The 13,614-nt window shown below is 43.0% G+C and overlaps 1 protein-coding gene across 1 annotated transcript in view; it reads left to right on the plus strand.

Moving 5' to 3' along the window:
- LOC109993387 (phospholipid-transporting ATPase ABCA1) overlaps nt 1-13,614 on the plus strand; it is a 149,627-nt gene that overhangs the window by 106,868 nt on the left and 29,145 nt on the right. The window contains exons 40-43 of the mRNA XM_065950220.1: nt 4,484-4,607; nt 6,099-6,228; nt 7,318-7,438; nt 12,751-12,813. Of these exons, the coding sequence (XP_065806292.1) occupies nt 4,484-4,607; nt 6,099-6,228; nt 7,318-7,438; nt 12,751-12,813 (438 nt within the window). The remainder of the gene's footprint in view (nt 1-4,483; nt 4,608-6,098; nt 6,229-7,317; nt 7,439-12,750; nt 12,814-13,614) is intronic.

Raw genomic sequence — 13,614 nt, forward strand, 5'->3', positions numbered from 1 at the left:
TTTCACGATCCTGCCGTTTCAAAGCTTCCTCTTATCATTTTGAGACTCCTCAGCGGCGGCATTAGTTAAACAACGTCGCTCAAAAGTAAAGCTACAGGCTTTCGATCTGTTCTCCGTTTTTCAGCCAAGGCTTGAATCTAGATCCCTCGTGGGCACGGCACCATTTTTTTATTTCTCTCCTGGAGAAAAAAGTAAAAATAAAAGGTGCAAGAGAAGAGCTGCTGTGTTACAGACTCTGCGCCCCAGTTTTTGTCTCGACACCGATGGGAGATTTTCATCCCTTCAGGAACTGCCCAACTCCCTGTGGATTGCATCAATCCCAGCCTGCCTTGTAGGCTTGGAGCAGTGCCTGAGTCGATACCTCCACCACGTGCCGCTCACAGATGACCACATATAGACTTTTCAAGATGAGCGTCAACGTGCAGCAACGTGGCCAGGTACGAGCTAACTTCTATCGTGTAACTGGAAGCATTGTACAAAATCAAGCAGCCCTTACTGTCGATTAGATATTTATATTAGGAATCAAAGGCTTAGGTTTTTATGTTGTCCTTTTCATCACAAAAGCTAGAGGTTCTGATATTTTCATTTCCTCTACACTCCTTTTATTAAATCTGCTAGTATAGTCCGACAAGAGAGTGACTTTTTTTTATATAGAACCTTAAAAAACAAGCCGACGCAAAGGAACCCAAACACCATACCGACCGCCGCAAACAGAAGAACCCAAACGACGATACTCAAACAACATAAGAACTCAAAAAATTAGAACTCAAACAACAAAAGAACACAAAAATAAAAGAACCCCATCAACATAAAAACACCAAAAACTTAAAAACCCAACAACATAAGAATCCAAACAATAAAATGATCCGACGACATGGCACACAATGTCCCCAATGTCCCCAAAATGTGTCTGTCAGCTGCTTGGTAGAGCTTCAGTCTTCCCACAAGAACTGCACCAGCTTGAAAAAAACCATGAATATCACCTCCAGAAAGTATCTAACAGGAGTCTTTGAGCCCTATATTGTGTGTGTCTCTCATTGTGATTCCAGGCATTATGAATGAAGCTGTGCTGCGGGAATAAGCATAAGTAGCGATATGGGTCAGATAAGCGCCTCGCAGGCTACACCACCTTCAAAACCATTTGAAAAAGATTTATGGGCACATGAGCAGGAACGTAAGGAGGGAAATTGTCCAGCATTTCATCATCCCCCCCGACTTGGAGCCTCCTAGATCTCTTTTGATGAACACCCAGTCAGAAGAATATGTTATTTCATGTATCGATCTCAAATGAAGTCTCGCTTTCACCGAATCTCTCTCCAGCAGACAGGTGGGCCGCATTCAGCCAAGGTTGTAGCTGTTGTTTGCTTACTTAACTGTCTTTATTTCTGTATACGTATACGTTGCATTGAATATAAAAAACAGAGAGGCCTCGAGTGAATCACATGCCAAGTGCCTGTGTGTACTGGATCATTACATTGTTTGCCAACATCTAGAGTATCAATGTTTGTTGGACATTAAATACTTACTGACAGCTATTTCAAAATGGTATAAACATCCTTCTCCTTAGATAGAAGTTTATTTTATGCAACGGACTGGAGCGCATAAATGGTCCTTATTTCCGTTTTTTTTAAATCCAGCTTACTTTTATTAAGTATGAATTCATAAAGTAGAAAAAAAGTTAGCATAAGGAGTCATAAACACACTTTAATGTACCCTCGGCTCACATGTCCTCCTAGTGTAAGCAGTTTATTATTCATTGCATCACTTTAAAACAATAGTTAAAAGTCTGATCTGTAACTTTATCATGAATGTAATGGACACTGATGTATGGATTGATGAAAGGGGTACATCTTTCTATATTTAGAGCTGCTTTCACTCCTTATAATTTGTTTCTTTTGTACCCTTTTAGTCTCCAGGCAAATGTGTAAATGTAGATAAAAGCCGTGATGAATTATTGTCGAACACATTGCCGGACATCTGAAGGTTTGCTTTGACATCATGATCAATGACGCCCTTTCATCACGTTCTCAAATCTGCCTGAGAGAAACTAGGCCAGTGACCACCTACCCGTGCAAAAAAAAAAAAATCATCTCAGAATGTGTGTGTGTGTGTGTGTGTGTGTGGGCGCCCTTTTGATCTGAAACATTACTGTGTGTTTTGCCACAAGGGGAGAAGATAGTATTGGTTTCTTCTTTTTGCTATGTGATGTGTACAACAGTGAGATGTAAATACAAATACTTAAAGAAAGGCAAGATTCTTCCGCATAACTGTCACTGCTTTGTTTATTTACATTTTCATATGAAGATGGCCTCGAGTCAAATGGATAGAAATCTGCGAAGAGGCTGCTTACACTCCACAGTGAATCAGGGGTGAATTTTCCATCACGTTAGGTTGTGTGCAGTGGGTGCTAGTGGCAGCTGCGCCTGCGGTCATGGCTCATGTCCATGTCATAGCTTTGGATGGGTGATAGTGCCCTAAAATTACCTTCAGCATTCAACACTGATATATTGGCTGAACCGGCTAATAGGACAGACTACTTTTTAAATGGAAAAAAAGGTATTAAAAGGGAGCGCCCAGAGCCTAGTGGTTATATCGTGCGTCCCATGCACAGAGGCTAAAGTCCTCATCGCAGCGGCTGTGGGTTTGAATCCAACCTCTTTGCCCTTTGCTGCATTTCATCCCCTACTCTTTCTTCCCAACGTTCCCTGTCTCTCTTCAGCTGTCCCATCCAACAAAAGACAAAGTCCCCCAAAAAATAACTGGAGAAATAAGAAAAGTGCGTCTGTACACCGGATGGCTTATTTGTTTTCTTACAGAGAGGTAGCGTCACCTAGCATGAAAACTGGAAACAGCTAATCTGTCTCCGTCTAAAAAGGGAGCGAAACTGCTTTTTTCTTCAGGTGTACAAACAGCAATTAGTTGTTTCATGTGGGTCCATGCTATTGACTATTTCTTGGCTGGAATCAGTTGCTGGGGGACTGTTGCCGAGGGAAACAGCTAAGGTTCCAGGAAGTGACTTATACATGTCAATTAGTGAGCGTTAGAGGTGCTGTTTGATGGATTTTATTACCTTCAGATGGAGCTGTGCTGCTTTTCCTTGTTTGCTCTCTAAATACAAAGCTAACTGGTAGTAACTTACATGTAGTGGTATAAATCCTCCAGTTTAACTTTACCAGACCAACAAAAAGCCTCTTAAAAAGTTTTTTTTTTTTTTTTTAACTTCTTCCTTTGAAATATAAGCGGACATCTGGCTAACTTATGTGAGGAATTTGTATGTATTTAAGTCCCGACGACTTACAATGTGCATACACTTTTCCTCTACCGCAGACTGAGAGCATATTCAATGAAACTCGTACATTACACAGCAGTTACAAACTCAGTGAATACATGCTGTGACAATAATCACCATCATTTAGTAACCATGCGCACAGCTTTAACAAAATGCACTGCCTCTCCTTTTCCACCTACTCTTTGCTCGGGCATGACAAAAAAAAAAACAGAAATGATGAATTTATATCCTCCCTCCATGTATGCAAGAGCTTTGAAGACTTTGCTGCAATGAAGCAGTATGCATAATGCATGATCTGTCTTTTGAGCGTTGAGCAGCGCCAAACATAGAAATATTTTGTCTTCGCTCTCTCTGCCTCTCCCCTTCGCTCCCCCCTTCCCTCCGTTTCTGACTTAGTGTGCTTCCCCCTTCGTTTGAGCCCGTTCATCACAGCTCTGTCCATTGTGTCTTCACCTAATGAATTATTTCCTTTTCACCTTTTTTCGCTGGGGCTTCCAGTGATTTGTAGCCTCAGGAAAAAAAAGGAGAAAGAGACAATTTGGTCGAGAAGTTGTGCTCAAGAATGCCCCGTAAAGATAAGACTAGCTCTGAATGTATGCCATATGAAGCAATGTGCTTTAGCTTTGTGTTTGTTTGTATCAGTCTCTTTCTTCTTGATGCACCATTAGAAAGAAGAAAAGCACGCAGACACATGCAGAGTGCCTGTAGGTGTTTTTCTTTAGCTTTGTCTTTTGCGTCCCCGGGTGCTCCTTCTACCCCTCAGTTGCGATTTTAAGAACATCTGCTTACCTGAGCGCCACCTCTTCACTTCTGTGTTTACACACACTGTATGCGTGCACTCTTCCACAGATCACACGGTGTGCTCCCTAACGGTTGCTAAATTTCCGACATCAAAAGGCGAGGTGAACTCAGACGCCCCGCGCTCCCCTCAGCTTGCCGTTCGCCGCCCCACAACACAACAGCGCAGCATGCAAATGATGCACAGGATGTTTGTTAATTATCCACGCTTGCGTCAAGGGTGATTCCAAAGCTCTTGCCCCGCCGGCCCCGCTGAGTCAAGTTGCAGAGTCGACACATTGGGCTTGTGCTGGCTAATTCCCAAGCAGGGCTTAAAGAGTCAAAGCTTTTACATGCCACCAATTTGTATGTTGTGTGTTTTTTTTTCTTCTTTTGTTGGTGCGATATCCTGAACAGAATGTGTCCCGCATCAACGACATCGTGAAGCAGGTGCTGCTGATATTCCCTCACTTCTGTCTGGGCAGAGGGCTAATCGACATGGCCAAGAACCAGGCCATGGGCACACTCTTCAGTAGTTTTGGTAAGAGTCCACCGACACTATCAGCAACACTAATCCTCTTGGGGGGGGGGGGGGGGGGGAATCTTCTCTCTTAATGATTCATTTTGTGAGATTATATTTTCCTCAAACAAGGATAAGGTCTGCCAAACTGAGGAGGTACAATGTGGCCTGCATTTGTGGTAACACTTCAAATTACGAGTATTCTGCTACCTTTTAAGATATTCATGGTCCAAATATTATTATCCAAAAAGTCTAACTCAATCGATGTGCTTCATTGTTATGAGGAGACAAGAAGTCTGTTATATTAACATGATTTTAACAAGCTTTAATGTTTCTTTTTAAACACACTTCTCCTACATTCAGTGTTACCTGGAAGATCTCATTGGTGAATATATTTCCTTGGCTCACTCTGACGCACACAGGATTAGCAGTATAATGGTAGAACACTGGATAAAGTAACATATTTGAATGTGCATATGCATGCTTATTTGCATTCCCTTTGCCCATCTGTGAGACCTTTAAAAACACTTAAAGAACATGCCTTTTTTATTCAAAGTAACACTATACAGTTCTGTTTAAAATGCTGGTTTCTTTATCCCACAAGCATGTTCTGCCAGTAATTCAAAGCCCCAAAACTCTAGAGCTCTAGAGCTCTTCACTCTACGTGGGTTGAATTCAGTCAGGAGAAAGGGGGCGGCCGGGTTGCAGACGTGGAGTCGGGGGGGTGGGGGGGTGGGGGGGGGTTGAGAGGTCCGTCAAGAGGCAAAAGAGCCACATGAAAGAGGAAGAAGAGTCTTACCCGTGGAGAGATGGAGCAGGAAATAGCGTTTTTGAGGAATCATTTGCGGTGGCGTCGGAGAGCAGGAAGAGAAAAGCAATCACAAGCTAAAAGGGCCAGCGTGGAGAGGGGGCTATTTACCAGAGAATGAGAATAAAAGCGCTCTTCTTCTTTTTTTTTTTTTTTAGAGGGGGGGGGGGGGGGTTCTTACTCTGCCCCCTCGGGCTCGAGGGTTGTAGAAGCTGAAAGAGGCGCGTTGACGATGATTAAAGTGCGGTGGGGCTGTCACCAGTTCACTTGCGTGTTAATTAGCCGCGACAGGCTTTTACATAGACAGTACAGGACACCGGTGATTTTCTCACGACATTTGTGACAGCAATTTATTTTCTTCTTTTTCTTTTTTTTTACACTTTGCATTTGAAGGCTAAGTGGCATCTTAACTGCTTGCTCTCACCAATGAGTATGTCTCCAAAAACACTTCAAAGTGCCGACAAATACCAGCTCAAACTTTTGACAAAGACGTATTTGGCTGGCAATGAAAGAGAACGCACATCTGCTAATTCCTTTTTGTTTTGACAAAGATTCTGCTAAATCGTCTTCTGAGCTCGTAGATAAGGACTTGAAATTAACAGGAAATGACACACAGTAATGATGTGTTTAATGACTTACCTTTCTCTGTGTGTATTGACTTTAATGCCAGATCTTTTTTAATTATTTTTCTATCTTCTTTTCAGGAGAAGACCGTTTCAAGGACCCACTCAGTTGGGATATGGTCGGAAAGAACCTTTTGGCCATGTCCATCCAGGGAGTCATCATGTTCACCCTCACAATCCTCATCCAGTACAAGTTCTTCTGCAAACCCAGGTGAAACTGACAGTTCGCAACTGTTTTATTATTATTATCATTATTGGAAGAAGTGAGTGCTGTACAGGAATGATTAATAAAAAAGATGACTAATGGGAGCGCTGGTGGCGCAGTGGTTGTAGTCCTCCAAGCGGGCAGCCCAGGTTCGAATCCAATCTGTGACTCCTTTCCTGCTCTCTCTCCCTCCCTGATTTCAGACTCTATCCACTGTTCTGTCTCTCCAATGAGGGCAGAAAAAGCCCCAAATATCTTCAATCTTTAAAAAAAAAAAAAAGATTGCTTATATCCAATCTTCAACAAAATCCTTTGCAAAGACAACAGCAAAATGCATAAAGACACAATATTTAAGACCACAATAATTAGAGAAAAATGTATATACCAGATTTATATAGTGCAAGTGAATGAGTTATCAACAGCAGGTAATTTTGTTTTAAAGAGTTAAAGAATTGGGGGGGAAATGAAGTAAGCAGTATGTCATGAATAATTGTTGTGAGCATATTTTTTAAATGAGAAAAGGAAATGGTATTTATGAATTGAGGGGAGAGTAAAGTGTGTGTGTGTGTGGGGGGGGGGCGATAAGACAACAAATAATAAAAAGTGCATGAATGATCAATTAAAAAGCAAATGGAAAGGCACTCAGGGTATGACATCATCAACAGCTCTTTATCCATTGTGAATGAACTCATAAGTGTTAGTTGAAAAAATGGAAAATCCCATTATGTTTGTAAATGTGAAAGTGGCCTGGCAACGCTTGCTCACGCTGTTGTAACTCTTGTCCATGTTCTCAATAAAGGTAAGTATTTTCCCTCCTAGTTCCTCCATTTGAGTCAGTAATGTCCTGCATGTTTAGTTAATGTAAAACATCTGTTGCATCTTGAATCTGTTCAGCAAACACTGCCCGCTCCAGTGTTTACTTACTTTAAAAGCTTGGTTGCTGTGGTTACTAATGCCCGCAGCTTCTACTATTTATGAAAATTGCAGAGATAGTTTCACCGTGCTTAAACTTTGACCGAGATAATTTGTCAGGCGAGTTCATGTTAATTTTAATGAGGGGTGTTGTGTTAACTGTGGTTGACTTCTCGTTGCCAGGCTCATTACAGCGAAGTCATTATCCGAAGAGGAAGAGGACATCGATGTAGCCCGGGAACGTGAGCGGGTGTATGATGGGCGGGCCCAGAACGACCTCCTGCAGATCTGTGACCTCACTAAGGTGCCGTGTCCGTTATATGAAACGCTTTCTACTACTTTGTGAGTCTCTTCTTTCATGTCTGGGCATGTCTGAGACTCAAACAGCTTCTCCTTTGTTCATCAGTCTACTTAACTGTATCTTCTGACCTCTAAAAGTCCCTGACATCTTGCCCTTTGTGAATCATCTGCCCTGAATATGACATTTGAACTTTATTTTGTAAATTTTACACTTTTGCCTCTTGTAAAAAAGCACACAACACCTATACACCAGGTGACAATGCCATGAATGATTATAATTTGAATGTATTTTATTTAACGTGCAATCAAAATGTGTTCCAATACAGAGCATGTAACACTTAACTGCACAGAGAGTGTATAGCCGTCACTAATGTTCAACTCCTCATTCAGGCCTTTATAAGTACAATGTTATAGATTATACCGGAATATCCTGAATATAAATCTCACCTCAGACTCAAACAGACGCAGTCATGTTTTTTAGGGTCTCCCAGAGGAAAAGAGTTTTAAACTCTCCTCCTGCCTGTTGGTTTCCGTTGTGTTCAGCAAAGTCCACAGCTCTGCGTCTGGTCAAAGCCGTGATAGCGGGTCAAGTCAGTATTATTAAGCGCATCATGTGGACAAAGTAGTAGGGAAAGCATTGAGCATAAAGCATTGAGCATAAAGCACTGTCATAGTGAAGGGGAAAAAAACAACCTCAAATATAAAACATGTCGTAAAATGCAACGGAGCTGTGTCGGTCATACAGCGGCCGTTTTTTGAGAGACTGTTGTCATAGAGACAAGACGCAGGTGTAGCAGGTGTGTAGTTTGTGTCGGGTTGCGGTTCTCAAATGTTCAGGTCCAGGAGGGTACAGAATTGACATTAGGATATTTGCAGGTAACTGGCTGGGTTTCAGTAGTGAACTTTCCAGGTACAGTAAGGAAATTGGAAAATTGGACTCATGCAGGACTCTGGTCCAGATTTCATAAGAGAGGTAAACACAGTTTATCCACGTTAACCTCTCTGACGTTATACAGTGACAACCTACACCATGACCTTTTTTTTTTAATAGCATGCATCTACTCTACATGCATGTTAATGTGAATGTGTGTGGGTTGCAGGAATGCTTGAATATTAGTTGCAGGAATGCTTGAATATAATATATATTGAATATTTTCCGCTTGCACCTGCGTTTTTCAGTTTGCAGGGCAAATGGAAAAGGCAGATTGCTCTGCTGCAGCTGTGGACGCTCACCACCATCATAAGTGGGCATGAGAGGCAAAAAGCATTGCATCTTGGGGGGTGTAAAGGTCTAGGCTCCTATACTGCTCTCGACCGAATTTCCCCCAGGGATTAATAAAGTATTTCTGATTCTGATTCTGACCTCGCCTCCTTGCAGCAGGTGAAGTCGAGCGTGCTGCACCGGTGCGTACCTCGACACCACAGAGATTAACGCTCCATCCCTCGGCAGATGTTCCCTCCCTGCGGGCAGTGCGGCAGCAGGAAGTGTCGCCACAGCAGCTTCGGTTGCCGACAGCTGGACGATCTAGCATCTTTCTTTAGCAGCCTTCTTTGCTCCTTTACTCCCGCGGCTTCTCAGTTTCACTACATTTAATCTTTCACTCATTGTGACGCAGCCGTCGCCACACTCCCGAGGGTAATTACCGAACAAGTGCAAGGTAAAAACATCTGGGTGGTTAATGTATCGCAAATCAACCTGCAAGGTGGAGAGGTTTTTTTTGGGGGGGGGGGGTTTTAGGCAAAACTTGAAGATAACTTCTTATATGTCTGTTTGCCTTTGATAACGATTAACCTCTACTGCGAAGCTTACTTTATCCAGTTCAAATAATTCAAACATTCAGTTTTGGCAAGCAGTCACTGTTCAAAAACTCCTTCCTGGTTGATTTTTTTTTTTTCTCTGAGATGAAAACACAGTGGCCCATCACAGCAGCGCAGTGGCAGAAGACATCGGGATTCATCCTGCATTGACTCCCACCACAGCTGTGCCCCATCCATTTGGGGGTGTAGATAACAAATTGATCAATGAGCGCGCGTAGCTTCGGTGGCCATGCGCCACAGGCTGAGCCCCTGTCATAAATCCAAGCACGCCTCTGAAGCGATCGACAGGCCATCAATCATGTGTCAGATCCCTGCTCCGCCCCCTTCCTTTTCCTGATGCTCTAAACAAGTTGCCATGCACCCCACCTGCTCGCCTCCACTTAGCTGCTGCGTTATCGTCTGCGCTGTAATCGATGGAGACTGTAATGGAAGTGTGTCCGTCTGTGAGAGTTCTGCCGGCACAGCGCTGTCAGTTTAACCTTCCTGTTGCTCGATAAGTTGACAGAGAAAGTTTAAATGAACCTTGTGGCAGCTGTTTGACGTTAGTACAGTAATGAATGATGAATGGCACCTTGAAATACTAAGAGTATGCCCATGTGATAGTGTGTTAAAGCAGGTTCAGATGAGACAGGTTCAGCTGATGTCGGCCCTGCGGTGATCTTTAACGCCTACCGGAGGGGAGGAGTTTGAACAGATTGTGTCCGGGGTGTGAGGAGTCTGCAGTGATGCTACCTGACCATGGACCGGTATAAGTCCTGGACGGGTGGCAGGTCGGCAATGATGATTTCTTTCTTCAGATGAGCACCTTAGCATAGCACCTTAAAACTGAAATAATATGTGGAAAGGATGGACACCTATTGGCAGAACCACATGTTAACAAGACCTTCTTAACAGAGCAGTGTCTGTATGATTGTTTACGACCAGAGCTATTATTCAGAGTTTGAAGCGGGTTTTGTTTTGCAATGCAAATCTATATTTTAGGTTTGCAAAACTGCCGCCATCACATCCTCGGGAGCTGTCTCGTCTGATTAGACGTCGGCCTGCTTATCATGACAGCTGCTGTGGTGCTCCAGTCGGAGGGGAATTATCCTTTAATTGCCTTCCTCCTTACATGTATCGCCTGCTTTGATGTAGCTTCAGCGCTGCAAAATATCACTAAAAAGTAGTATGTGTAATCCAGGTTGATAAGTACTGAGTGCTGCTGCCAGATGGCACCGGAGAATGGCGGATCTATGCAGCTCCTGCTTTTATCACGAGCTTTTGATGTGCCAACTGCGAAATAAATGCAGTGTCATTGTTTGTCAGGCTTGAAGTGCAGTTATAAATTTACATTTGCCTGCTAGCCTTCTGAATACAGAGGGGGGATAGATGACTGTTTTTAATGGTGGAGGATCTGTAATGGAAACGCGTCCTTCATACATTCTTTGCTGTCACTTTTCTGGGTTTTTTTTAATGATCGTTCACTGTTTCAGACCCCTGACAGTCACACAAAAACACTTGCAGCATTCATGGAGAACTGTGTTTTCAACTTTTTTAAACACAGAAATATAGCCAAGAGTTGTCTCTTCTTCATAACTCAATGGGGCACAGCAGTGTCCTTGATTTTGAATGCTGAGTGTCTTCACTGTCACACTCAGCAACAACAACAAAAGGCCTTGTCGTGTCTGTCTTGCTTGAGCAAGACAACGCTTCTTTTTAACAACTTTGAAAAAACATATCAAACTCTCACATAGTCTCGGGTGTGGAATAGCGCCGCAATCGCTAAACACCTCATTTTGTCGAATTTGTACTTTCTGTATCGGGTGTTTTTTTTTGTTTGTTTTTTTTTCTCAGTAAGTAACAAATCAGGAACACCTCAAGTGTGTGTTTCTTTACCGCCTCTGGGGAGATTTTCAGACGACACACCTTAAATTCAAATAGGAATGCATCAGTCCGGTCAGCGGGGGAGCGTTTGGATTCAGCATGGAGAGCTTTCAAAGAAAATGTGAAAAAAACACCAACAACCGGCTTGTCATTTCCAGTGACACAGCAAGATCTTAGCCGGATACTGACTCACAATCAGAACGTGAGAGCTATTTGTCCTGAGAAAAGATTATTCACCTCGAGTGAATTTCATGTTGTTCACTTTCAGGCAATAGTAGGAGCTTTAGGGTTTTTAACAGCGCCCTGACGATGTCATAAAATAAACTATCCAATGGAACGTAGGACTGCAAAATGATGCGCTTCTTTGTCCAGATCACTCCTGTTTTCTCCTTGTGTGTGTGTGTGTGTGTGTGTGTGTGTGTGTGTGTGTGTGTGTGAGAGAGGGCTACCTTTGAAATGATGGTAGGTAGGATTGTTGCTGAGGATGCAGAGAGAATAGACGTAAAAACGTGGGTCAGCATTGCTGTCTACCGTTACCCCTCTTTATATCCACCCTGCAGTCTCTGCATCCTTCACCTCATTTTACCATCCAGCTCTGGTCCTATTGTTTGAAACCACGTCTGATTTGCCCAACAGTGACCAAAGGTTATAATAGTTTTTTGGTTTGGTTTTTTAAAGATATTTTTGGGGTCTTTTCTTGCCTTTATTAGATAGGAGAGCTGAAGAGAGAGAGAGGAAATGTTGGAAGGAGAGAGAGAAGGGGATGAGGTGCAGTTTTGAGGACGAGGACTACAACCTCCACACATGGGGCGCACGACAAACCCACTGGGCTATCAGGCGCCCCAGGTGATGATGGTTTGAGTCTTTTATTTATAGTTTCTATTTCATTCTGGCTTTGTGTTTTCAACTTCAGTTTAGTCTTATTACATTTGTAATGCTGGTTTGTGGATTTTGTTGTTTTGGTTGGACTCTAGATGCATCTTTTTTCGACTGCTCTTCCCTGATGATACAAGTCGATTCCAAAGATTGTCCTGTATCTGATAATACATCAGCAGCATGTCATTTTAAAGTGCTAACAGTGAGCATGTTAGAATTACAAACATTATGATATAATTCAGCTCAAAGCACAGCTGAACCGAGGAGCCCTATAGTCGTCAGAATCCAAGTAGGTCTCCTGGTTTGTGATGAACATAACACTGTCCTTTGTGTTCTGCAGATGTCTAGACTTCTACCTGGTTTACTTGATTATTGGCCGTCTTGTACTGAGGTGGCACTCAGATTGGGGGAAGATTTCCTCATGAATGCCTTCACTGCACCCACAAATACTAATGTTCCTGCCTCTTCTACCCCCTGTGCAAATGTATTTTTATTACCTTTTCCCCATCTGGCTGCTCTAAATGTTGCAAATGATGCCTTCTTGTTAAAATTTCACTTCTTCTTTCCCCCTCCTTTTTCCCCCCGCCTGCTTCTTCTATCTTTTCTTCCTCCCTGCTGCTCTGGTCGAGCGCTCCATATTTTCTCCAGCTATCCTCTCTTCCATCTTTCCTCCCCCCCCCCCCCCCACCTCGCTCTCTTTCTCTTTCTCTCGTTCTCCGGCTGGCTGCTTGATTCATTTTTATCGTCTGCTCTCTGCAGGTGTACCCCCGGAAGAGCACCCCTGCTGTGGACAGGCTATGTGTAGGCGTACCTGCCGCAGAGGTGAGCCAAATGTTGCTGCATCACACGAGAACCTTTTCAAGCCTGTGGTGTGTTTGCTTCCGCTGCTACCAGAGGACTTTCTCACTATTTGCATGTTGAATACTTTTTCAGAAATAACCAGGAACACCAACATTGGAAAACATCTTTGTGTTGTTTGTGATAATTATAACTTGGCTTAATAATACACATCATACTCGTATTTGAATATTAATGACAATATTTACAAAATATTGATGTTTTAAAGCGGGGACATTTGCTGAGATTCTCCCTCTCTGGGTTTTTTTCGATTTGCAGTTTACAGTTATTTCTCGAAGATTTGATTTGGCTGTGTCCTGCTTTTTTTTCCAAGTGAAATCAAAGTATCTTCCAAAGGCTGCTTAGAGAAGGCGTTGGGAGGAACACTAATCTGCTTATCGGGGCTTGTTTTCTGCCATTATGCTACTGCCAAGCATGTGTGTGTGTGTGTGTGTGTGTGTGGAAAATACACACAGGCACACTGGTGGAAGACCAATGATGTTTAAAGCAGGGATTATCAGTGGGAGACCGAATTGGCTATATACAGCAGAGGAAACTTTCACACAGTTTTGGACTAATGGACCTTTGTGAAAAAGTGATGCACTGTCCGTGTAAAGCATCCATGCTCATCGCACAAACCTATACACTCACACCGCTGAAAGCCTGATTTCAACATAATCTCAAATGCTGACAGTCGTCCGTGCTCGCTGGGCTTTGCGTTAGTATCCATCCTCCCTGCCGCTGTTTACTCAAAGCCCAATGTAAATGCCACCCAAATATATTGTC

The sequence above is a fragment of the Labrus bergylta genome, chromosome 22 (assembly GCF_963930695.1).
Source record: "Labrus bergylta chromosome 22, fLabBer1.1, whole genome shotgun sequence".
NCBI classification, from domain to species: domain Eukaryota; kingdom Metazoa; phylum Chordata; class Actinopteri; order Labriformes; family Labridae; genus Labrus; species Labrus bergylta.